General features: G+C 39.1%; 2 protein-coding genes across 2 annotated transcripts; one reads left to right on the top strand and one right to left on the bottom strand.

Annotated features, from left to right (window-relative positions):
* Window positions 1-3,366: 3,366 nt before the first annotated feature.
* LOC121606193 (tetratricopeptide repeat protein 16) lies at window positions 3,367-11,842 on the bottom strand. The gene is made up of 13 exons (XM_041936382.1): window positions 11,810-11,842; window positions 10,806-10,987; window positions 10,411-10,501; window positions 9,803-9,940; window positions 8,053-8,153; window positions 7,691-7,820; window positions 7,011-7,225; window positions 6,392-6,684; window positions 5,403-5,547; window positions 5,095-5,260; window positions 4,521-4,654; window positions 4,025-4,151; window positions 3,367-3,600 (listed from the first exon to the last, which is right to left on the bottom strand). The coding sequence occupies exons 1-13, from the start codon at window positions 11,840-11,842 to the stop codon at window positions 3,568-3,570; spliced, it is 1,788 nt and encodes a 595-aa protein (XP_041792316.1). The 3' UTR covers window positions 3,367-3,567.
* A 653-nt stretch (window positions 11,843-12,495) lies between these two features.
* Window positions 12,496-23,649, top strand: slc2a8 (solute carrier family 2 member 8). Its single transcript, XM_041936803.1, has 11 exons — window positions 12,496-12,518; window positions 12,677-12,807; window positions 13,876-14,038; window positions 15,044-15,250; window positions 15,956-16,055; window positions 17,781-17,992; window positions 18,294-18,443; window positions 19,116-19,224; window positions 19,504-19,680; window positions 20,145-20,290; window positions 21,734-23,649. The coding sequence occupies exons 2-11, from the start codon at window positions 12,713-12,715 to the stop codon at window positions 21,878-21,880; spliced, it is 1,506 nt and encodes a 501-aa protein (XP_041792737.1). The 5' UTR covers window positions 12,496-12,518; window positions 12,677-12,712; the 3' UTR covers window positions 21,881-23,649.
* The last annotated feature ends 653 nt before the right edge of the window (window positions 23,650-24,302 follow it).

The following is a 24,302-nucleotide window of genomic DNA, read 5'->3' as shown; positions in this document are numbered from 1 at the left end:
GTCATAAGGAGCATCTGACGCTGGAGCGAAGGGAAGCGGCGGCCCAGACGTCAGTCTGTAACCCGACGGAAGCATCTTGACGTGTTTCTGGATCAGCAGGTGGACTCCTCTGTCTCTTAACTCTAGTTCACCGAGCAGCTTTGGCTGCGACCTCTGTCTCTAGTGTGCATTGTTCAGACTGTGTAATGTTTCTGGTGAAAACCTTTATTAATATAATGTTATTTATTGCAGTATGGAAGATTTTATATTCAGTGTAGTGTGTGTTTGTTTTTGATCATTTTGTAATATTTTGAAAATAAAATGAAATGTTGTGACCCTGAACTGATCTTTAGGGACAGGACAGAATTTTAAAAGCCTCAACCATCCAAGCCATTATCATCATGCAGTGATTTGTACTTAGCAGAAGCCAACCACTTTCAAAAACCCTGACTGACACATACTTCAAGGCTCACTCCAGACTAACAACACTAATCCAATTCCAAACCCACATATCCCCTTCCACTTTCGCTTCAGGAGGACATGGAGTTGTGCGTCCATGCACGTCACCTGCTCCGAACACTACCCAAAGACTACAAACGTGTTCTGCGTATCTTAGACAAAACAGTATCCAGCCAAAACGTGAATGAACCTCCCCTCCACCTGGGAATGTTTTGAGCCGGGGCCAAGCCGCCAGCTCCTGTGCCCGGAGAAAGGTGTTTTTGTCTGGCCTCAGAAACCTGGCTGGCTGGCTGGGCCACCGGCATGACCCGGCTGGCTGCGCCTCCCAGCCCTGACAGGACGGTAACTTGAGCCTTTTATTGCACAAGTGTGAAACACTTTTCAGCTCCTTTACGACCACTGTCTATCCCGCACTACTCTACTGAGGGGCTGAAGCCCACACACATTTAGGACTGTATTACTGTACTTGGGAAGACTTTCTACTGTCTGTAATTCCTGACCTTAACAGTACACTTAGAGAAATACCAACTAAATCCTAATCTTGACTCCAACTTCAAGCTCTAACCTTAAAACTAGCAAAATGTCCTCTTGTAAGAATTTTCAGGATCAACTGACGCCTAGGATGAACTGTGGTCCTCACAAGATTGGAAACACATAATCACACACACACCGTCTGAGGGTCTGAGCCCGCCTGTCCGCCGCAGGTCGTATTGGACGGCTGTGGTGCTCAACCGACATCGACAGTGTCAACACAATAAGCGTTGACTGACATGAGTGTGAGCGTGGTCGTCTCCTCCGTGGTCGTCTGCACCCACATTCCATGGCGGCGTGGAATTTCGGTGGGTATCGAAATATAATAAATACATCTGAACAAATAAAAAAAAACACTAGGAAAGAGCACTTTCTCCAATATTCCACATGTGGTGGCCTATTCAGAGAGGGTAAAGAGAAAATATGCCGTATCCATTTTCATTAGAGTTAATTAAGCACCAAAGTGCACGACGAGAAGTGACTACAACAGACCCTGGTATGTTTGCTATGTTGTGTTTTTAGCTATGTGGTGTGTACTTTCTATGTTGAGTCAGCAGCCAGAGTGCCACAGCCCTTTCTTTGCATGTCAGTTGTTGCCACAGCTGTTGTTAATGCTGGGAGGTCATCTGCATCTTCGAGAACACCATAGACCTGCAGCTTTAAACCAAGAAAACTATCTAAGCAGACATGTAAGTAGATAATGCACCGTTCACTTTCCCATAATGCAGAGCCAACTAATTTATTGCTAGTCAGGCCACAGTGGTTAAAGATAGTGAGTGAGAGGTCTATCTTACTTTCTGCTGAGATGTATCACAATATGTGATTGACATATTATATATGCATATGTAGACTACATCAACAGCATAACTTAAACCTCAGTACACTTTAAACATCTCACTACATCTGACATCCACCCTCCAAGCACACACCTCACTGGTCATCAGGTCATTTTTGTACTTTCTGAAACAGGAAATCCAACACCAGCGCCAACTTAACACAAGGACTACCCAGGTGTGTGGACCAGAACTCTCTCTCTCAAGGCCTTTGAGAAGAGACAGCATTGGTATTTACAGTTTCTCTCACCCATCTCTAAGATGGACAACTCCTACCCGGCCTTTTGGAAAAGGTCTAAATACTTTTTTGTATTTTTTACACATTTAGAAGTGGTCGGACAACACACCACACAACTTAGTTTAAGCAGGTTCAGATCCACAAATGGTGAGTTTAAGCTGGATAAGACAGTCTTCTCTTTGCTGAGACCTGCTGCATTTTATCAGTCAATAAACATGCCGTCTGGTGTATTATGAGGAATTGTGTGAGAAAGTAATGCAGATAACAAATGCAGATTTGATCTGTGGTAGAACTGAAAGGGTTGACTTCTGTCATAATACATCCTTTGGGGCTTCACAAACCTCAGGTCAGACACTGCATGGCTTTAGAGAACAGGTGCTGAACAGGAAATGAATTTAATGTTCTAAATGTTGATGAAGATGTACATACTACCTTGCTACTTCAGAAAAAAAGAGACATTGACAAAAAGACATTAAAAAAAACTTTAAGAAATGAAAAACAAAGAGAGCGCATGAGTGAAACTGTGAAACACAGCATCTCATGACATTTAATTCTGTGCAATTTTGTATTTTAGCACTGACATATGTGGAACTACACTGTAGACTGGAGTGCCAGCGAACAGTGATGAACAGAGATGAACCTACGACAGCTATCCTATATGAACAGCATTCAGTGTCTGTTCGCATAGGCTCAGACTCCAGTAACAGTGAAAGGAGTTTAATATTTTTTAACACAAAGCTTCATCAAAGCATAATCATTTGTTCGTTATAATCCAAACATTTAGATCTCATATCATAAAAACAAGATATTGCAAGTCAAACATAGCAGTGGGGCATACTTTCATGTGAAAGTTGTGCCTCTGCTGCCATCTATTGGAAACAGTACATAATAACATCCTAATTAAAGGATAATAACACAGCGTTAGTTAAAAGTGTTGCTATTGTTGATTTGTACTCTGCAATCTCCTTTACTGATCTCATTTGTGTAGGAATTAATGTAAGATTATGGAGGTGCAACATGTACTGTTAGTCTTTATAGTTTAGTCTTATTCTTATTGTTATTGTTTGTTGACATGGAAGAACGCGTATTTCTTGTGCTGAATGATTTCTATCTACCATTTAAAGTCATACCATAAGTTTGAGCTAAGGGACCATAGTTGCGGTTTTGAGTATTATAGATTTTCTTCAGTGTTAAAGGAGTTGTGATTCACGATGCATATAGGAAAAGTTTAAACACATCAAATGCCCATTGAGATGATTTTAAAGACTGACACAAAGAGAAATGGATGTAAAAAAAAAAAAAAAAAAGCATTTAGACGTAAACAAAACAACATTTATAATTTAATTGTCCCCACTGAGTGTAATTCCACGATCGCTTCTGAGACAGGATTCTCAGAACATCTCAAAGCTCTTGTTGTCGTACAACCTTCTCTCATGTAAAGGTGGACTGGTCGTGTTCCACTGTGTAAATGGTGGCGGCGGGTGGTGTATGGTGAGGCATGGCCCAGTGTGGTGCACATTTGGATGGTCACGGAGTAATGATAGAAACCGCTTTCTTAACCTGCCACAGTCAACAGAGAAGAACAACTGTAGTTCATCATAACGACAACACTTCCATACATACGAGTCTTACAGGGCTCTCACATGGTTGTGAATAGTGACAAGTAAAACATTTGCTTTGATGAAATGTGTCAAAATCAACAGAGAGGAAATTATCTCATGTTGCAAATCGAAGCTTGCGTGTTGTAATCTGTTTTATAAATGTTTACACACAAACTTTGATTATGTTGTCATTGTTGTCACTTGCCATATATTAATATTTTCTGTCTAGTTATGCAAGTATCTGGATCAGCTATTTAGGATATTTGTTTTATATTTAAATCCAATTTCAGAAATAAGTCGACTTTTTTAAAAACTGAAAAGGGGAAATGGATATGAACAATTGTAATCCTATTAGTGTGATAATTTGATGTTCCCGTCAGTACCTGCAGAGGGCCCTTTGTGATTATCTCCATCTCCTCTTGGTTTACACTCAACTTCAGCTCCTTTCCTGCTTCAGATGGCTCTTCTGACTGGCTGGTCAGAGTCATCTTCTGGAGCTTCTCACTTAGTCTAAGAACACAATACAACACAAGACTCACTTGTCTAAGTACCCTGTTGATTACATGCAGTCCTAACTTGGAGAAACAAGGAGCAGTTGTATCGTTACGCATTGACAATGAGCTGAGTGTCATTTTAATCAGCGAAAACATTTTAAAAATTCATGTCGGAAAGAGAATTTGCTTGGGTCTTTCCATCTAGCTGCTCAGTTGCCACCAGCAGCAAACTCTGCTGTACTCTGAATCTCCCAGGAGATACAATGACTTTTTAACTTGTTACATGTTAAGCTGCAGTGCATCTATCCTAACGCCTGTTAGCTGTTCTGCACCCATTGTAAGCCAGGTTTGTCCCAGGATCTGAGTGAATTCTTGTATTGCTGACCTTTCTTGATTGGAGGAGGAGGTGCAGGCCTGGATGGTGTCCATCAGCTGAACTCTGACTGCTTGCCCTGCTGGACTGGACAAAACATCGGACAAGCTGCAGCCAGGGAACAGACTCATGAGCATGGGAGGCAGCTACACAAACAAACACAGATGCACACATACACAATTTACTGCTTTTCACTTCCACAAGCTTTGGAAAAATTTATAACAAATTCATTGTTTTCACTAATGAAAAATGTCTGGACCACAAAGATCATTATGCAAAATCACATCTTAGTTCCATTAATGTACAGAGAAGTTGATCTGAAATGAACCACAAAAATTGGGTTGTACACATACAGTGTTTTGCATTAACTAAATGCATAATATGAGAGGTTTGATAGGATGATAGAGGATGATAACTGTCACAGTCAGTATCTCAATACTGGTTTGCTATATTTACTGACGGACCCCAAATAAAATGGAAAAGTTAGAATTATATTTATCTCATTAAATGACACTTTTATACAATGCTTTAATAGACCACAATCCTTCAAAAAAATGTTAGTGGATCTGGACGCTGAAGCTCAGACCTCCTCGTTGGTCGGATCCAAGACCTGCATGCAGATGAAGTCCTGTCTGGCAGCCTTCAAGTTCAGGAGCTTTCGGAAGACCTTTGATCTGCTCTCATAGTAGTGACTGGCTGTGGGGTTGTACTGGATGGCCAGAGAAAACATGTCAGCTGCCTCCTGGAAATGCCTGCAGATGCATACAAATGCAAACCCACTCACAAATACAGACTCACAAGATTTAATGACCTTTCTCTTGAGGTTTCTCTGTGTGAATGTGCTTGTGTGGTTGTTAATGTGTGTATTCATGTGTGTGTTTGTGTTGTTCTGACCCATCCTGGATGCAGAACGAGCCCAGTGTGTTGTGGAGGACAGCGAGGCGGAGCCGGACAGCAGGGTCATCAGGCCGCATCATCTCCTCAGCCTGCTGGTAGTCAGCCAGAGCATAACACCAATCACCCTGCTTAAAAAAACAGTCTGACACAAAACCGCATGCATACACATGGTGTGAAAACCAATAATTTAGTTCACACAGTTAATTAATTGATTACAAAAGACAATGCAAATTTGCCATCACAATTTTCCAGAGCTCTTGGTGACACGTTGAAATGTCTTGTTTTGCCCAACTAATAGTCCAAAAGCCAAAAAATATTCAGTTTACAATTACATCAAACAGTGAAAATCATCACATATGAGAAGTTAGAACCAATTACTGTTTCATCACTTATCAAAACTGTTGTTTATTTTCTGTCAATTAACTAAATGATAAATTGAAATCACTTCTGTATTAGTGTGAAAGAAAATCAACACTGGTTTCATTCAGCAAGCAACTTAAATTTAAATCCAAAATACATTTAATGAATACATGTTATTCAGTTGTGTTGTGGAGAGTGCTGACACAGTATTATCTGTCATCTATTTTAGCTGGACATGCTCTTCATACTGTACTGCTGAGGAATGTTGATCAGGTTTGTCAGGTTGCACCTGTCTAACAGTTTCAGTGCCACCTAACTTATGTACACATCTAAGGGTTTCACTGCATTTAACAACAACATAGAAAAACATCACAAATGTCACACTAGATGCTCCGTCTTTTCGACATGCAGGAAGTAACAGAGTTCAGCCTGAAAGGGAAAATTAGTATTAGTATTGTAAGTATTTTCTGATTCACAATGTTGTTGATCCATGGTGACGACTAAAAGAATATTTGGCTTAATCCTGGCTTTTAAGCCACTTTTCTCCAGTGAGTGAAGTTTCAGTATGCACAACATAATTTTACCAGCCACACACACACACACACAACAAGTGTCCTAAGCCTCACCTCCTCGGTTCAGGTACAGGCCCGCCTGGCCCTTCTCCTCCTCGATGGCCTTATTGAGAAGCAGAGTCGCCTCAGCATAGAGGCCTCTGTTGAAGCACTGAACAGCAAAATCATTGTAGGTGAGGACAAGCTGAAACTGCGCCTCCTCTTGCACAGAGTCACACTCATCCTTCTCATCTCTGCCCTCTGCCTGGCCTCTATCCTTCCCCTCTTCCTCCTTGCTCAGCTCCACAGCCTGGACCAGATCCTCTATGGCTGCTGTGAAGTCTTTCAGGAGTCGATACAGAGTTCCTCTGATGGACAGAGAATTAGAATGAATGAAAGATAATTTATTTTTATTGAAATAAAAGGTAATAACATATGACAGAATTAAGATTAGCTCAACAGGATCGAGTTGAAATTAATTAAAAATAAATTATTAAACTGAATAGTTTGGGCCTGAACTTAAGAACTGCACAAGTTATTAGTTAACTAATAAAGCAGCATTTTTTAGTAATTCTGTCAACTGATTCTTGGAGTTAGTTAATAACAAAGATTACAATGACATGTGCTCTACACATTTCACCACTTTATTTTTTACTTGCCGCTTGTTTGTGCATTTCATATTGGTCAGACTCACCTGAACAGGTAAAGGCGTCCGTCCTGCGGGCAGTTCTCCAGAGCGATATTGATCATGCAGAGTGCTTCAGGCAGCTGGCCAGTTAAAGTTCGGTCCAAGGCCTTTTGTCTGGCCTTTTCACTGGCTTCCTGCAGCTGCAGCAGCAGGACTCCAGCCTCCGGACACACTGGGCTCAACGCCAACGCCGACTTCACATCTTGATAACATTGTGATGTCTGGATAGGAGGGAAACTACTGATTGTTTATTTACAATAGGTGCAGTATACTTAAAACACTAAATGCAATTTTATACAGTATGAGTCTTTATCGACTAATCTTCTATGTTTAAATATTTAGATAGACCAAATATTTAATTATTGCTATGTCATCAGATTACATTGCAAGGTATGTATATTTCCTGCAGTAACTTCATATACAAACTTCATCTTCTGATTTAATTTTTGTGCTTTAGTTGGAGAAACTAAACAAATTGAGTCCTGACAGAAAACACAATTTTACTTCTGTTGTCTGTGACCTTGCAATTGATTGTTTGCAGGGGTGTGGCCCTACAAATTTAAGATCATTCTGCTGTCCTATTCAACTGTTCTTTGTACAGCATCAGCTAATGGCCAGAGATGTAAAGAATATATGCTGCTCGTCTTAGTTGTATTTGAAGTGTAAGAAGCCGCTGCAGTTGTAACCTGTTTGAGCTGTTTGTGCGTTTGGGCTCTGAGGACATAAAGGTCTGAGGTGGGACCATCTGACACCATCCAGTCATTCACCAGCTTCAGACAGTCAGAGTGGTGACCTGCAGCTGTCATACAGACCAGGCTGGGATACAAGGTGCAAAATACATTAATGAACAATGCAAATCTTAACAAAACTTAAAATGTATCTTAATTAAATCATATCTATCGTATAGTATATCTATCGACATATACAGCATGGATCTGATGTCATATCTCTACAGACAGTAAAATGATTTTTTTTTCAAGATAATTGTTCATAAACCTAAGCACAAATACAAAACATTAATCTAGATCTTAGTACACAGTTTCCTGACCTTCTGACCTTGTAGGCCCTGCAACCAGGATTCACCTCAGCAGCTTTGTTGAAGGCCTCCAGAGCCTCCAGGAAAAGGCCTCCGTCAAACAAACACTGACCCTGAGGACAACAATAGATCACCATTGAATTATTTTATGTTTAGGCATTTATCTGCAGCATAAAATCTGAATTCCAAGGTAAATGAATTATGAAGATGCATGACAGAGAAACACTGGATACACTGGCTCTCTCCTTTCCTCTTCACTCTACACATCAGACTTCAGACACATCACATCCACCTGCCACCTCCCGAAGTTCTCCGATAATACAGCCATCGTTGGATGTGTATCACAGGGGAACATTTTGAAATACAGGGAAGTCATCACTAACTTTGTCGACTGGTGTGGACTAAACCACCTGCTCATCAACGCCAGCAAGACCAAGGAGATGGTGATTGACTTCCGCAGGAAAGCACCACTGACTACACCGGTGTGCATCCAGGGTTTGGATGAGATTGTGGAGGAGCACAAATATTTGGGTGTCCACCTCAACAATAAACTGGACTGGTCCACTAACACTGATGCCCTGTACAGGAAGGGCCAATGTTGTCTCCATCTGCTGAGAAGACTGAGGTCCGTTGGAGTATGTAGGACATTAGTGAAAACCTTTTATGACTCTGTGGTTGTATCTGCAGTCTTTTACGCAGTGTTCTGCTGAGGCTGCAGAAGCTCTGAGAGGGACAGAAAGAGACTTAATAAACTGGTCAGGAGAGCTGGCTCTGTTCTGGACTGCCCTCTAGACACCACTAGGTGGAGGAGGATGTTAGCCAAGCTGACATCTATCGTTGACAACCTCTCTCACCCCTTCATGACACAGTGGGGACCCTCAGCAGCTCCTTCAGTAACAGACTGTTGCATCCACCCTGTAAGAAGGAACGTTACAGCAGGTCCTTCATCCCATCAACTGTTAGCGTTGTTAGCTTCAGCGTTGCTTAATGTAGCACTGGTTTCCATATCCAGACTGTTGTTTGCACTGATGTGTGATTTATCATACAATATTACTTTTTTCCCGCTCATTTTAATCTACCATGACATACACACACACATATATGTATACATATAGTCCCTTGTATAATATGTACATATATATAGTCAGCTTTATTTTATATTGTGTTTTTTGAATTTCTCTATTTCTGTTGCTATTTTCTTTTCCAACTGCTATTACCTGCTGCCGTAATATCCAAATTTCCCCGGCTGGGGATTAGTAAAGTCCATCTTATCTTATAACAAATTAAAACCCACTGAGGGAGACAAGAAATTTTATTCAATCAACATCTATAAACTAATCACATTCGCTTTGCTTTTTACGTATTCTTTTAATTTCAGCACAAACTCATCAGTGGAACTGACTAATATCTTTTCTCTATTCACTGCTGATTCCTAATTGGTCAATAGAAATACCTGTTGCAGATATTGAATCCATTGGATTTTTATCTTTTCACAAGATCTCAGTAATTTTGTCCATAAATATGGAAATAATGTATTCTACAGGGACTAAAGAATGTAAAGGTTAAAATCGCATCATGGTTATCATCACACATGTCTCTACGTGATGTAAGTGATATAGTTATTCATAAAAACATGTAACTATTTTATATCACGTTGCTCTGAATAGACGCTTAACTAACAATGAGAGGTTAATTGTTCCTACTGATGTACGTGTAACATTTAACCCCAGCAAGAACAGAGGGATGTTGTGAAGACTCTTACCTGGAGATAGTAAATAGCAGCCAAACAGGCGCTGAAGGCTCCGGGCTCCTGGAGCCAGGCCCGTTTATAACAGGCTGCTGCTGACTGGAAGTCACACAGCTGCAGGTAGGCCTCGGCCTGGCTCACATACAGCTGTGTCTAAAAACACAACAGCAGTTGTTATCTGTTACCACACTGAGAAGAAAAGGGCTAAAGAAATACAAACAGTGTATCTTGAGCTTAGTTAAACATCTCACACCAGCAGACACTAGCAAAAATATCAAAAGTGTAAGCAAACAGGTGAACTGAAACCACCCGTTGAGTAGTAAGTATGTGTCACAGGTCATTTGGGTTTTGCTTCAGCAGATTATAAGGGTACATTGATCATTCTCATTATAATCAGGATTATTACTATAGGTTATTTAGAAAAAAATGTTATTGTTTCATTTTTGCCTCTTTCATTAACACATGATCAATTTAACTTGATTATTGATAAATAAAAACCTAAATAAAAAACAGCATGTGTCAGTACTGCCAATCATTACCTCTGGAAACAAAAATCATAACATAGAGTTAGACACAAGTTTGAACAAAGGTAATTTTGTGTCTTTAGTTAGTTAGTCCAGCACCTGTTCTGGCTGCAGTGTGATGGCTTTGGACAAGCAGATCACAGCCTTCTCATACTGGCACTTTCCCATTGCCTCTTTTCCATTTGTGTAACTGCAAAGAAAAACATCAGAAGCATTATTCATCCCTGGCAAGGCACAGGTTGGATTTCATGTTCCAACTTTGCACATACTGTACATTCAGCAAAGATCCCTCCTATTTGATATTCCAATATTTGTAACACAGATTCAATCATTGCTTCTCTTGTAGAAAACACACCTGAATGCCATTTTAGTACATCCTACAGGAAAATATTGCAGTATAAATTCACAACACATAGCTGTAATTGAGACTAAAGTAGAACCCTTTTAATTCACTGCTTAAAATGTGTCTCTTTAATTTCTTTAATGAGTCTCACTGCTCTGCAGCCTTGCTCTGAATGATGAAGCTTCCCTTTAGTTCTGGTCTTTGGGGACGTTCGTCTACAGGTGCCAGGAAGATTTTATTGGAAATAAAAAACTGCTTGCGCGTGTTTTTCCTCCTGGCCTCATTCAGCTCCTCTTCTGTCAAAGCACTGGGAGATAAGCTGTGCTCTTCTCCCTGCTGGTGGACAGATTTTACATTAAATGCCAAAACAGTTCAGTTTTCCTGAGGGGGGCAAACTACAGAACAAGAAGGATTAGACTGACAGTCAAAACACATTCATTTCCTAGGAAAAAAAAAAACAGAAACAAAACATTTCGTAGCCTCAAACACTACTGTTTGTGTGTTAGTTTGCTATTAAGTTAGTAAGACATGTCTACTTATATGAAAACACCGTGGATTTTGTCATCCAGTTATGTTCATGTGTAATTTCTAGCATCAGTTCCAGTTTGAGAACTTAATAATAATAATAACAATAATAATAATAATAATACCATTCAAATGTATTTCAATGAGACATTAAGACAAACAACATAAATAAAATTAACACTAAACTCATAAAAAATTGTAGTGAAAAATAGCCTTCGGTCTACTTTTTTTTTAAAGACAGACTAAAGTCTGTAATCTTGTACTTCTTGCTGCTTGTGCTACATTAGCTAGCTACTGTTAGCAGTTACCGCTTGCTAGCTAGCATTGAATAGTTGAGAATGAAACGCTGCTGTAACAGGTGATTGTTAACCTCTATAACAGAGGTGATATTGTAACATTACTGCTTTAAATTGCCTGGCGGTAGTATGATGAAGATATAAACAATTGAACTGGCTAGTTAGCTTCAGATTAAAAGCCTTACAACTGACTTCTTTAAAATGTAACCATGCTATGAGTTAACGTTAAACTACCTCAAAAACTCTAGCTACCAGGGCTTGTCGCCACAAGTTACTGTAGCTGGTTGTAACTTCTACCTGGCAACTTTGCCATTGTTTTGTAACAAACACTTACAGACGGGTCATTTATCTCTTCAAACGTGTCCATTTTGTAATTGAAATAGAGGATATAAATTCTACATTAGCTTAGTCACTTTTGTCCTTTGCTGGCATTTGCTGTGTAATGGCAAATCTCGATGTCACCATAGAAACCAACTTCAACACCCATGCCGCGGAGTCAGAGGCTTTTATTTTCTAATCAAAGAGTTTTTACTAAGCGCGAGAGCTTCCTGTCCTGCACTTTCCGGCGCCGTTTCCGTCCCGCCAGGATCGCGTCAACACGTGCATTATTTAGTGTGCCCTGCTGTTAATATTTTTGTAGCAACTATGTAAACATAAACAGATGTTAAAAAATAAAGAAAAAAGGACGACCATCTTGCTTTCCCTCACACAGTTAGCGTATAACGTCGTGGCTACCAGCTAACTGCTTTGCGACTGGAAATGGCTGTAGTGTAGGCTGGCCGCGAATCCTCTTTGAAAAAGGGCAATGCCGAATTACCGTAGACAGCCCAGTGTTTAAAGATGACAGTGGTAAATAGCACCTCTGTGGTTCCTTTATATGAAGTTAGACGAGCCTTCGGCCGAGCGGGTAACTATCTGCCCCGGCAGCTACAGGAAGACATTTATTTTGAAAACCGGAAATAAGAGGCACACACAATGATCAGCTGACTGAAATGTTGACAAAGTAGGTCGTACGCCGGGAGAGGAAGCGATATTCCACACAGGTAGCATCTAAAACTGAAATGACCGATGTTCAACTTTACGTAACGGCTACTTGTGATAGATTGTGAGATACTCTGTAGTTTCTTTTTTGCCGGTTTGTACGGTAGCTACTGTTTTCTTCAGAGTTTCGGTCTTGCCTGACCTGTGATCTATGTAAAAGGTAAACAAGACACCAAGAAACAGAACTGCTGTTAGTATGGACATCCAGGACGAGAGGAGAAGGCTGCTGGATGCGGAGGGAGGAGATGAGAATCCAGCAGGACTCATGTCTGAGCAGGATGCTTATCTGAGGTCAGTTAACACACAAATACGCAGGAAGGAGCTCAGTGGAGCTGCAGTCTGTATCCTGCATAATCAACTGGAAAAGTAGCTACTGGATTTGCTACTGCAGCTAATGGCTATTTAAATAAACAGACAAAGACGAATTGTTAAAGAAACTTTCCAGAAGTTTCCCATGTTTTAGCTCATTTACTCCAACTTAACATCACATCTAATTATTAGGCAAACAGTGCTGGTGTGTTTAAAACATCTGATTGCACTTAGTTAAGCACGGGACATTATCATTTTAATGAAATCAGTATGCCAAATGCAGTTGCTTTACCACGCAGCAATAATGTCAATGTTGAACCAATAAAATGTCAGATAATAGTGAATAATGTCCATCACAAATTCCCAGACATCATCAAACATGGTTTAACATTTTTACGTGATAGATGACCTAAATTATGATGCAATCAACTGCTGTCAGTTAATTGTCTTTCAGTCAACTGGTTGATTAATCGACTATTTGTACTCAGGAGTGTTTTTGTTGTTGGAACAGTAGGATATATACATTCAAAGCCTATAACTGTACAACCTGCATTCAAAACTGCTCAGCAAAAATGGAAAGTTTGCATAGTTAATAGTTGTGGAACTAAAACTTGCAAGCACAGTGGTGAGGTCCTTGAAATGCGGCATTATCACACAATCCAAATCCTTTTCTACCACATTATCAGTGTGTTAATGTCATGTTAGAGTCATGTTACTTTGCTACGATAGGATACCTAAGGATACTTCACTGTATGTCAATAGCAAACATTTAGAACATGCAGCTCCTTTTAAACACACCCATGCAATGCAAAAAGAACGTAGACAGAATAGAAATTACATTATTTTAATTCTTAAAAAATGACACAACATAAACAGTTTGCAGATTACTTCTCAGAATGTTGCCTTACAGAGAGCTTAGGGTATACTAATCTTTAACTAGGGGCATTTTGATGTACAAGTGAACTTGTGTAAGCAGCTGAACTGACCTTTGATCAGGTTCGACACACTCACCTTTGACCTTTGCCTCCTCCTTCCTCTTTCTCTCCACAGTAAAGTGAAGAACAGGAAGTTGTACCTGGCAACATTTGCGTCTGTCTTGGGTCCCATGAGCTTCGGGTTTGTGTTGGGATACAGCTCTCCTGCCATTCCTGAACTTACCAGGATTGCAGACCCTCGGCTGCGCCTGGACGATGACCAGGCCTCCTGGTTTGGGGTATGACGGCAACCACGATGATTTAATATCACATGCCCCAAAGCAGAACAGCTTTTAGACAGTGTGTTTTTGACTAATCAGCAGTTTTATGTCATCACATGTTGTCCAAACACACCTCATTGGATTCAGTTGAGTTCAAAACTAAGTTACAGAATGAAGAAAGACAGAAGAGAGTTCTCATAGTAAAAGAAGTCAAATGCAATTAAAATGAAAGATTTGGTGTGATGTATGAAGCAACACATGTTTGAGGCTAAATATGGATTGCTTCCTGAAAAAATGTCCAGAAGTTATTTCAGCCAAGAGTAGATGATGAATATCTATAATTTTAAAAGCAAATGTGCTACTTTTTACAATTTTTTTCATTCCATTGTGGACATTTCTAAGGGCACTATACTATATATATATATATATATATATATATATATATATATAAGCGTTAATCTCACACTCAGAATTCAGAAACTCGAACATAAAGACACACTGTGTCTTTCACACTGTGTCACAATGTTGTTCACTATACAGTAAATAAGGCATTATTTCAGACCCAGTCTGTGTTCGGTAATGGACCATTAAATTCTCCCAGTTCAATCGTCAATACAAAAGATGATGTTTAAAATTATCTGGTTCTTAGATTAAAAAGTCAAAGTCAACTATGACTATGAAGTGCATTTCAGTAAGAAACATCCCATCACAGAACTTCAGAATTATTTTAATGGTTGCTGCTGCTTTTTGGCCAGTGAACCTGTCTAATTGTTATTGTTAAATGGTTATTTTCTGCTGTTTTGAGTTACAAATGGAAAATAGCATCATTGATAAACCTGACTAAACGGTGTAAGTAGAAAAGCTAGTCAGCAAAAAGTGCAGATTTAAACAAAATGGCAACAACTTACCCCTCTAATTAACACTTCTACATAACTTGGAGCGTTACAATTGGTCAAATATGGGGTAAAATACAAATATTATTCTAAAAGTTGTCTCCTGAAGCTCTGTTTGTTTGTTGTTCAGTCCATAGTGACAGTTGGAGCAGCAGTAGGCGGCTTGCTGGGCGGTTGGATGGTGGAGAGGATCGGCAGGAAGCTCAGTCTGATGTTCTGCTCGCTGCCATTCGTCTTTGGTTTCACCATCATCATCGCAGCGCAGAACGTGTGGATGCTTTACCTCGGCAGGGTGCTCACCGGCCTCGCCAGCGGAGTCACGTCACTGGTCGTCCCGGTAAGAAGCACCCGGCCGTCTTTTTCAGTTTTGTGAAGGGTTAGTTAGTGTTGGTCACGTTCTTGCATCAACACCGGGACATATCTTTTAAGTGTTTTCAAGCTTCCATATTTATAAAAATATGTCAACATTTTTTTCAATTAATTGTTCTTTAGAACAGATTTTATTAGATGAATGAATTTAGAGCTGAAAAAATTGTCAGATAATCAATTAGTCATTGACAGAAAATTAACTGGCAACTATTTGATAATCAATTAATAATATAAGTCATTTATAAAGCCAGAGTGACAAACATTCTCTGGTTTTAGCTTCTCAAATGTGAGCATTTGCTGTGTTTCTTTTCTGTCATTGTAGATTGAACATGGATTGGATTTTAGCCTATTTAATGGAAAAAAAAACAAGAAAAAGCAAGCAATTTCAGGACATCATTTCAGATGCTAGTAACTTGCGATGTGCATTTTTTACTGTTTGCTCAAGTTTGATACACCAACCAATCTATCAATGTATCGGAAAAATAAACAACATGTTACTGGATAATGGAAATAACCATTAGTTGCAGATTATTGTAATAGACTAATAGTTTTGGCACTGCCTGGAAAGTCCCAGGCTCTGATAAAGTGCCTCAAATATCAGTGAGAGATTGACAGTTGCGGTCAGTAATGTTCTGGTTCCTGTGTGATTTTTGCTTTTTCTCTTTTTATACAGCTATATATTTCTGAGATGGCACACGAGCGGGTACGCGGGACGTTAGGCTCCTGTGTGCAACTCATGGTGGTGCTAGGCATCATGGGAGTGTATCTTGCAGGTAAGTAAACTCAGCTTTGAAGTGTTTGTGTCGTCCTTTGATGTCATTTTGCAAAGTCTGACTGTAGGTTATTGAAACTGGCTGAATATTTCAATGAACATAAGAAAGTAAAGCATGAGGTTACTCCAACACAGCAGTTCACAAGCTGTGAATCACTGAGAGTTTTCCATGACGTAACCTACAACTTTACAACATCCACCAGCTACACAATGCAGAGCTACAAATCTGCCCTTCCTGGTTTATTATCTCTATTAATTCTCTTAGCCATCTGTCAAAGACCCTGTGACAACACGGTTTGTTTAAAGTGCTTTTCCTGAGGTTGCTGTACTGTTTACCGTCTGGATCAGAGGCTGTGAAGAAGAGCTGATCAAAATCTGGCCATCATGTGATGTGATCATCTTCAGATATGATCACAGTCCTGTGCTGCCACTTTGACAGCTGCCTCAACGGTTGACCTGTGTGGAAATAGCTAATCTTGTTATCAGCATGGCATTCACGTTTACTCAATAGAAGTTGGTGTGTCACATGAGGTGAACTGTCTTGTGTTAGAGGTCAGTGAGAAAACGTGGTTGTTAATGTCATTAAATAGCCGTTTTTAATGTGTAACAACTTTGGTTCCATGTAAGTGTGTTCCATGTAATCATGTTCTTCAGAGGAAGGAAAAAGAAGAGTTAACTTTGTCACAAGCCTGCTGCTGTTCAGCAAAAAGGTGTAGAAAATTCAGTGGAGCGCTCGGATTAGCAGGGAAGTATATTTTTAGATGCATCAGATGAAAACATTTGTGAGGAAACCTGGACTTGACAAAGCTCCACTGTGTCCTGCAGCCTTCAGTCTGCAGTGCCTGGCATCTTTCGAACGCAACTGGGGAACAACTCATAATGGGGTCTAGAGGACAAAGGCATCTGTTGTTGTGGTGTGAATTTTGAATTTTTACATTTTCCTTTAACTTTCAGTAGGATTCATCTCTCTGTTGAGACGTCCCATAAGCATTCAGGACCCCTCAGCAAAAAAAAAAAAAAAAAAGACATTCACGTCTTGGATCTTTTTATTTAAGGAGACAAATGATATTACATTTAACAGAAGTTTAGTTACGAAAGGTTAAGAACATATATGATCGGTCTAATCTGTGAAGTATGGAAATGGTAAGAGCAAAGAAAAAAGAAATGTTATGTTATTAGCTAAACTTGAAAACTATGTAAAAAGGGGGATGGACAACATGAAAGACACAGTACTATCAGTGTCTTGTGTAAAAATACAGTATTTCAATGAAAACCATAATTTATAGTTCTGCACTCTATAAAAATGTAATGTAATGTAATGTAATTTATTTATTTCAACAGGGTCAGCGCACAATAAGACATTATAGACATCATGTGATGTTTGGTGTTTACAGCAACAATGATGTAAAGATAATCACTCAGAACGTATAATAGACTGTACAAACATTGGAACTAGAGTATATTTTGCAAGTAAAAAGGTGTGGCTGTGGTTGGCTGTGGTAAAGAAAGCGCTTTGTTGTACCTGCAACCACACCCATCAGTGAGGTCATGGTGTCCTGGACCACACTTGAACCCCTGGAGGTCGCACAGGTGTTTAGTTACTCTTTAAGCACAGAATACAAAAACGTAGCATCGGTCAGTTGAAACTAACAACTGAGCAGAGGCTGAAAGATCAGTATTTGCATAAGCAGCTTCTCATTGTGAGCGGTGTGAACTCATCCCGCAGGTCTCTTCCTGGACTGGCGCTGGCTGGCGATCTGCTGCTCCATCCCTCCTACGCTGCTGTTGGTCTGTATGTGCTTCATGCCAGAGACCCCCCGGTTCCTATTGTCACAGGGCAAGAGGCGGGAGGCTGAGGAGGCGCTGCGCTTCCTGCGAGGACCGGACGCCCCCATCGAATGGGAGTGCGCCCGCATCGAGGACGCCTGTGATGAGCAGGTGAGCCTATGGTTGGTTGTGATGCAGTGGACAGCGTCAGCTAGTGAAAATGTGGCTTGTGATGAAGCTGAAAGGTAACGGACAGAGAGAGGTGTTACGTGAAGTCACCACAGGAGGCGCCGCAGAAGCCAGGGCTTGATTCAAATGACCAGAAAATTTAAGACTAATGCTAATGCCACCACTGTCAGACATGTTGAAGTAAATCCCCAAACTGTTTAGGTCAAAGGGTCAGACGGTCTAGTGTGCAGTCCCGGACAATGAAAGGTCTCACTGACTGTGTTGTTTTTCTGCATCCACTCAGGGCTCAAGTTTCCACATGTCCGACCTGAAGGACCCTGGTGTCTACAAGCCGCTGGTGATCGGCGTCATGCTCATGGTATTCCAGCAGATGACGGGGATCAATGCTATCATGTTCTACGCTGAGAACATATTTGAACAGGCACATTTTAAGGTGAGGGGGTTATTGTTATTTCTTCGTCCAAAATGAACACAGGGTCTCAACTTTCCAGTCAGTAACAAATTACAAATGTGTGCAATCTGGTATGTGCACAACAACTACCATCCAATACTTTTGCCTGGTCCTCTCATGTATATCTCTAATTGTCCTCTAAATGTCCTCTGGTACTTGATAAAGTGCTTAGATGCAATGGTAAAAATCTGAACCTAACAATTGGTGCTAAGGAAAGAGTATATGATAAGTACAAGAATAACTGGCCTTTTTGCTCCAAAAGTAGCTCTACATTGGTCTTAGACTGATGCAGTGTGCTGTTATCAAGTCAGAACGGATGAACTGTTAAAGGACATACTGAAGAAATATTCTACATTTTTTAAAATAAAAGCAGTACTAGTAATAGCCTCATCAAAACAACTAAATATTGTTTTACACACTAACCTGTTCTGATCAATCATTAAACTTTTGAGATTGTACTATTCCTCTTAAAAAAACAACAACCCATAACTGAATCTGAATGCAAACAAAAACTCATTTTTAGAAATTTAGAAATCCCATGCAGAATCGTAATTTATGAATGAACACATCAGAGAGCCATAGCACTTTTTCAAAGTTTCGAACATCCGTTGATGTTGTTGAAAGGATAAATATGAATGTTTTGCTGTTTTTCAGGAGAGCGACCTGGCCTCAGTGATCGTGGGTCTGGTTCAGGTCATCTTTACAGGAGTGGCAGCACTAATAATGGACAGAGCTGGAAGGAAAGTCCTTCTCATCATCTCAGGTATGTTCTATCAAATTCTACACATATATATAGTATATATAAATCCTTTGGGAGGCCCCCAGATGGCCGAGGGTTTTAAGGCACTGGCCATGAACTGCAGTGTCCCTTTTTTTGCATATCATTCCCCATTTCTCTTTTTCTCTCTCCTCTCGTTCACTGCCTCTCTCTACACTCAACTCTCAAATAGAGGCAGAAAATGCTGAAGAAAAAAATTCTCTTTAGCACCAGACAACAGCTGTGAGGTCATGACAGATTTAGTTTGTTTTCCCATTAATAAAGGTGTTGCCATGGCGATCAGCACCACAGCATTCGGGGTTTATTTCTACCTGATGTCCAAGCTTCACAGCACCACCACGCTGAATGCCTTGATGCAGGACATCCAGACTAAGGCTGCCGAAGAACCCCACACTGACTTGGCCTGGCTGGCCCTTGCCAGCATGGGTGTCTTCATCACAGGTGAGATCCTCCAATTCAGTCAAAGTTACTGAAGATAGATAGAAAGAAAGATTTTATATTTAACTGTTCAAATCCAAGTGATGAATCAAGAGTCCAAAGGTGAAGTGAAAAAAGTGTGTTTCCCAGATGAAGTTAACAGTATTGGAGTGTAAAAGATACTTAGCCCGACCAGTCTTCACTCCTCCTCCCCCTCTCTTCAAATCCCCTTCCCTACACTTTCTACAAATCCCATCAGCTTTCAGTTATAGCCCTCTCCCACCAGTTACTGAGCCCCTTTTCCCATATGTCTACTTCTTTGTAGCATCCTCTTTGTAAAATGTCTTATATGTGACATGTTTCTTGTCTAATATGAAAATCAGAACAGCTAAATCAGCTTAGACAGAATTTAGGGCAACTACACAGGTGATGGAACATCACAAGAACATATGGATCTTACCACATTAATAATTTGTTACTGTGTTCAGGTTTTGCTCTTGGTTGGGGTCCAATCCCATGGCTGGTCATGTCAGAGATTTTCCCTGTCAAAGTGAGGGGGTTTGCCAGTGCTGTCTGCGTCCTCACCAACTGGAGCATGGCGTTCATCGTCACCAAAACCTTCCAAGACATGATGGTGAGTCCTCAGCAGGACACTATTTCAGTTTTTTTTCTGATAAAAATTTTTTAACAAGACAAGGCAGTACGAGACAAGTACATATTTTTGTCCATGCGTAGTTTAAAATGCTAAACACAAAACATGCGACAAACATGTCAGTACGGCCCATTTCAAGAGCCCTCCAGGTTGAGTATTTTTTCCTGAGTATCTGTCTATATGACATCTTTTCCAGTGCTGCCACTCTTGCCATTTTTGACAAATATCAAGGGTTTTGGTTTTAAAAAAATAGATTTTGTGACATCTTCTCCAGATAGGACATTGGTAAAGATATGGGTATCTCTCACAATTTCAAAATCTGTGATGGAAAATAAGACTGACGTATTTGTCCTTTATTTTATTTTATACTTCTACTACAGTTCAGACACAAATACTGTACTTTTTACTCCACAACATTTATTTGACAACTTTAGTAACAAGTTACCTTGCAGATTTAGTTTAATAATAAAATCTATAATCGACAAATACATTCTGATGTAATATTGTTAGGATCAAACTTTATTGATCCCCAAGAGGAAATTCACAAGCTTCCCTGTAGATGAATGATGTAAAGTTGTTAAGTTACGTTAACCAGCTTCAACAGTAAAGTGATGAATACATTAATGCATCAACAATATTATCTAACCCAATTATATAATACACATTATTTCAAAACACACCATACCATGAGTACTTTTATTTTTGATACTGTAAGTATATTTTGATGCTAATACTGATGTAGTTTTACTTGAGTAAAAATTGTAATGCAAAAGTTTTAAATGTAACACAATATTTCTACACTGCAGTATTGGTACTTTTACTTGAGTACAAAACCTGAGTATACTTTTTCCACCTCTGTTCAAAATACAGTTTAAATATTCATTCAATTGCTATGGCATAACATCCTGTTACAACTTAAAACTCGTGGTCACACAATACACAAATGTTTTCTCGCAATCAGGATATAATAGTTATGTGTTCACATAAAAACATGGCTACTTATGTCAAGTTCTTGACCGTGATCATGAGAAAGTAGAACATGAGAAATATTACATACATGTCTGCACTGACCTTCCCTTTTTTCAGATGCTTTGAGGGGCATTATATATTTAGGATGTGTTTGATCTGTCTGCTCTTCCAGTTTGAGCTGAAACAGTTACTTCAAATAATCGTTTACTGTAAGTCATTTATCAAGAAAATGCTGGACATTGTCTGATGGTGTTTTTTTTTTTTTTTTTTTTTACCATTTTCTGACATTTTATAGACTAAATAATTGAGTAACTGAAAAATCAAAATCAACAAATAATTTGATAGTAAATTATGTCTAGTTGCAGCTCTATCCATTGTCAAACTGTGAAACCTTCCTCTGTTTCCTTTCCAACATCACTGCGACATCACTGTCAATATAATTGTGACCTCTTCCAGAATCTTCTAACCAGTGCTGGAACCTTCTGGCTTTTCGCCTCAATGTGCATCATCAATGTCATCTTCACCATTGCCTTCATCCCAGAAACAAAGGGCAAGACACTGGAGCAGATCGAAGCCACATTCAGAGGGACTTCAGGTCCATGAAGTCCCCGCATCTGCCAAAAAACATACACACATGTCAAAAACTGAAAAATCTCAGGCCTCATATCACTGAACTGACTGATCATCGGGACACTGTGTGGGCATTTTCAAAATCTTTGTTAAGCTTAAAAAGCTACGAAGCTGAAACACTTTCTTATCATGAATCCTGCCTTAATGATGGTTATAATGTTCAATTTTTGTATAAAGAGTTTTTGAGAGGTGGTTCAGGTATGATGATTTTAGAGGATGTAGTTTATGGTGCTGCTAAACTATTGCTTTTACTGGTGTTTCCAATATTTTGTCCATCTAGAATATATCAGTGAGGCCGACTAAATTGTCAACTGGGCGTAAATTATCTGTTTCTGCAGGAAGTCTGACCTTCAGCATGAACGTACTTGAACGTAGCATAATCAGGCTATTGAATACAGTTTTCCACTGGTCAATTCCTTTAAATTTTATGTTGATAAATGCTGAGAAACAAATACATCTAACAGCAACAAAATAATCAGAAAAGTGTTTCGGAAACTGGACTAAAGTTCTCGTTTAAACATTGGACGGGATGCTCTGACTGTGGTGGAGACTAACCATGCTGCCACCTCCAGTAAGACAATTCTATACTGCCCCCTGCAGGTCTTAGTGCTGTAGCTCACCCCCAGTCTGCACATTCAGCTCAGCAAAGGTCTTCCGCACAGGTTTAAAATTTCCTGTAGACAGTTAACCAACTTTATAGAAAGCTACTAAACTGAAAACCATGTTAACAGTGAAAGTTAAATATAACACTGGGGTCTTTACACTTTCAGGTTTGGAGTCTCGACTGTGAAGTATTAGCGTGAAATTGGTGTTGAAGGTGGAAAAATCGCAAATATCAAAATGTCCATTAATATTTCCCACACCAGCATAATCTGTTTTTCCACTGTTCATCCATATTCCAGTTTTCAGCAGTTACAGTTTTAAACATAGCGTCTGTCTTAATCCTCATGTATCACGTTTTTTAATTTGTTATTTCAGCAGGGTGAAACGTGTCCAAAACACACGTTACTTTTCTACACTGAGATTATGTTTGGTTGAAAAGAAGAACTGTTTCTTTTTCTACATTATTTTCTACATTATTTTCCACCAGCAGATGCTGGTACAATGCTGGGGAGCGTAAGGAACACAAAGACTTTTTGAGACAATATTGTTGTTCAGTTAGTTTGATTTAGTGCCAAATGCATTTGAATATTTTTCTTCCATTAGTAGTTTAGAATAATGTCTGGTGTCCTTCTCCTTCTGCTCAAATCCATGAATCAGGAGGAATTTTGCAGAAACTATTGATGTTTTGGGGTCTGCTGTTTACACTGATGGTGATGGCTGTTAATTTACAGTATCTTTGTACTTTTCATCATCAGAGAAATGAAGTGAAATTAAACAGCTAAACTTGTTTTACATTTATCATCAAGAACATTTTAAAAATATATCAACTGTAAACTATCTTAAAAGAAAGAATATGGGTGTGTTTTTGTTATCATTTTCCCTTGGGATTCCCCTGTAACAGAAATATTTTGAGCATGTATAATCTGATGTATACACAGTTGGAATAGTGATGATTTTTAAGAAGCAACTTCTCTGAAGAAACCTGATCTTTTTTTTCTCTTTTTATTGTTTATGTATAGAATTTTATTAGATTTTGTTTAACTCATTCATCTCTCTATGGGAATAAATACCTGGTTTTAATTTTTGTTTCCCACAAGTTCACTGAAGCTATGAAATTAATAAATTATTCTACTGTTTCATCCCTTTTTCCACTGGCTGGATGTTGTAATATATATTTACAAATTCACTCTTAATTGAGGCTCAAATGAAGCTCTCAGTTTCATTATTGCAGTGTGAAAGCGAATTGTACCATAAACTGTGTCTGTGAATAAAATCACTATGTTGTCTTAAACATCTTGTGCTATGCAATGATTCAAGGATCTTCATCTTATTTACTGTTTTAACAGGTTTAATTACTGTTTGTCATGTGATGTCCAGAGCAGACAGTCATCAGAATAAGACTTCTTTTATCTCTGTAAATATTCATGCAAATGCAAAACTCTGGCAGGATGATATATTTGTCTTAAATAGATGGATTTACAAAAGTAAGTTATTGTAAACAGAATATATAACTTTAATTCCAGGTTTTAAAAAGTGTACGTGAAAGGAAACATTTGGTTTCAGATGAAATACAAAACAGGCCAAAAGTTGTGCAAACGTATCATGTCAATATAAAAAAACAGATGCATGATGTCTTTTTGTGAATGACACTGGCTCATAGCAGGCTTTTTTTTTTTCTTTAATTACAGTAAAGTGTGTTAAAATAAATGGTCTGTATTTAATTTGAAGTTTTTTTTATTTTAATTCAATATTAAATTAAAAGAAAATACAATTCAATTCTTTAATTCAAAAA

The sequence above is a fragment of the Chelmon rostratus genome, chromosome 5 (genome assembly GCF_017976325.1).
Source record: "Chelmon rostratus isolate fCheRos1 chromosome 5, fCheRos1.pri, whole genome shotgun sequence".
Classification (NCBI taxonomy): Eukaryota; Metazoa; Chordata; class Actinopteri; order Chaetodontiformes; family Chaetodontidae; genus Chelmon; species Chelmon rostratus.
The sequence above is the reverse complement of the archived record's forward strand: the minus strand, read 5'-3'. Positions and strand labels throughout refer to the sequence as shown.

Excerpts from the sequence above, each read along its gene's own strand:
- LOC121606193 (XM_041936382.1), bottom strand. The coding sequence starts at position 11,842 with ATGGACACGTTTGAAGAGATAAATGACCCGTCT. Across the intron at positions 7,821-8,052 it reads AGGGCCTACAAGGTCAGAAG|CCTGGTCTGTATGACAGCTG; the intron begins GTCAGGAAACTG and ends CTTGTATCCCAG. Across the intron at positions 5,261-5,402 it reads TCGTTCTGCATCCAGGATGG|GCATTTCCAGGAGGCAGCTG; the intron begins GTCAGAACAACA and ends ATGCATCTGCAG.
- slc2a8 (XM_041936803.1), top strand. The coding sequence starts at position 12,713 with ATGGACATCCAGGACGAGAGGAGAAGGCTGCTGGATGCGGAGGGAGGA. Across the intron at positions 17,993-18,293 it reads AGGACGCCTGTGATGAGCAG|GGCTCAAGTTTCCACATGTC; the intron begins GTGAGCCTATGG and ends GCATCCACTCAG. Across the intron at positions 20,291-21,733 it reads AAACCTTCCAAGACATGATG|AATCTTCTAACCAGTGCTGG; the intron begins GTGAGTCCTCAG and ends GACCTCTTCCAG.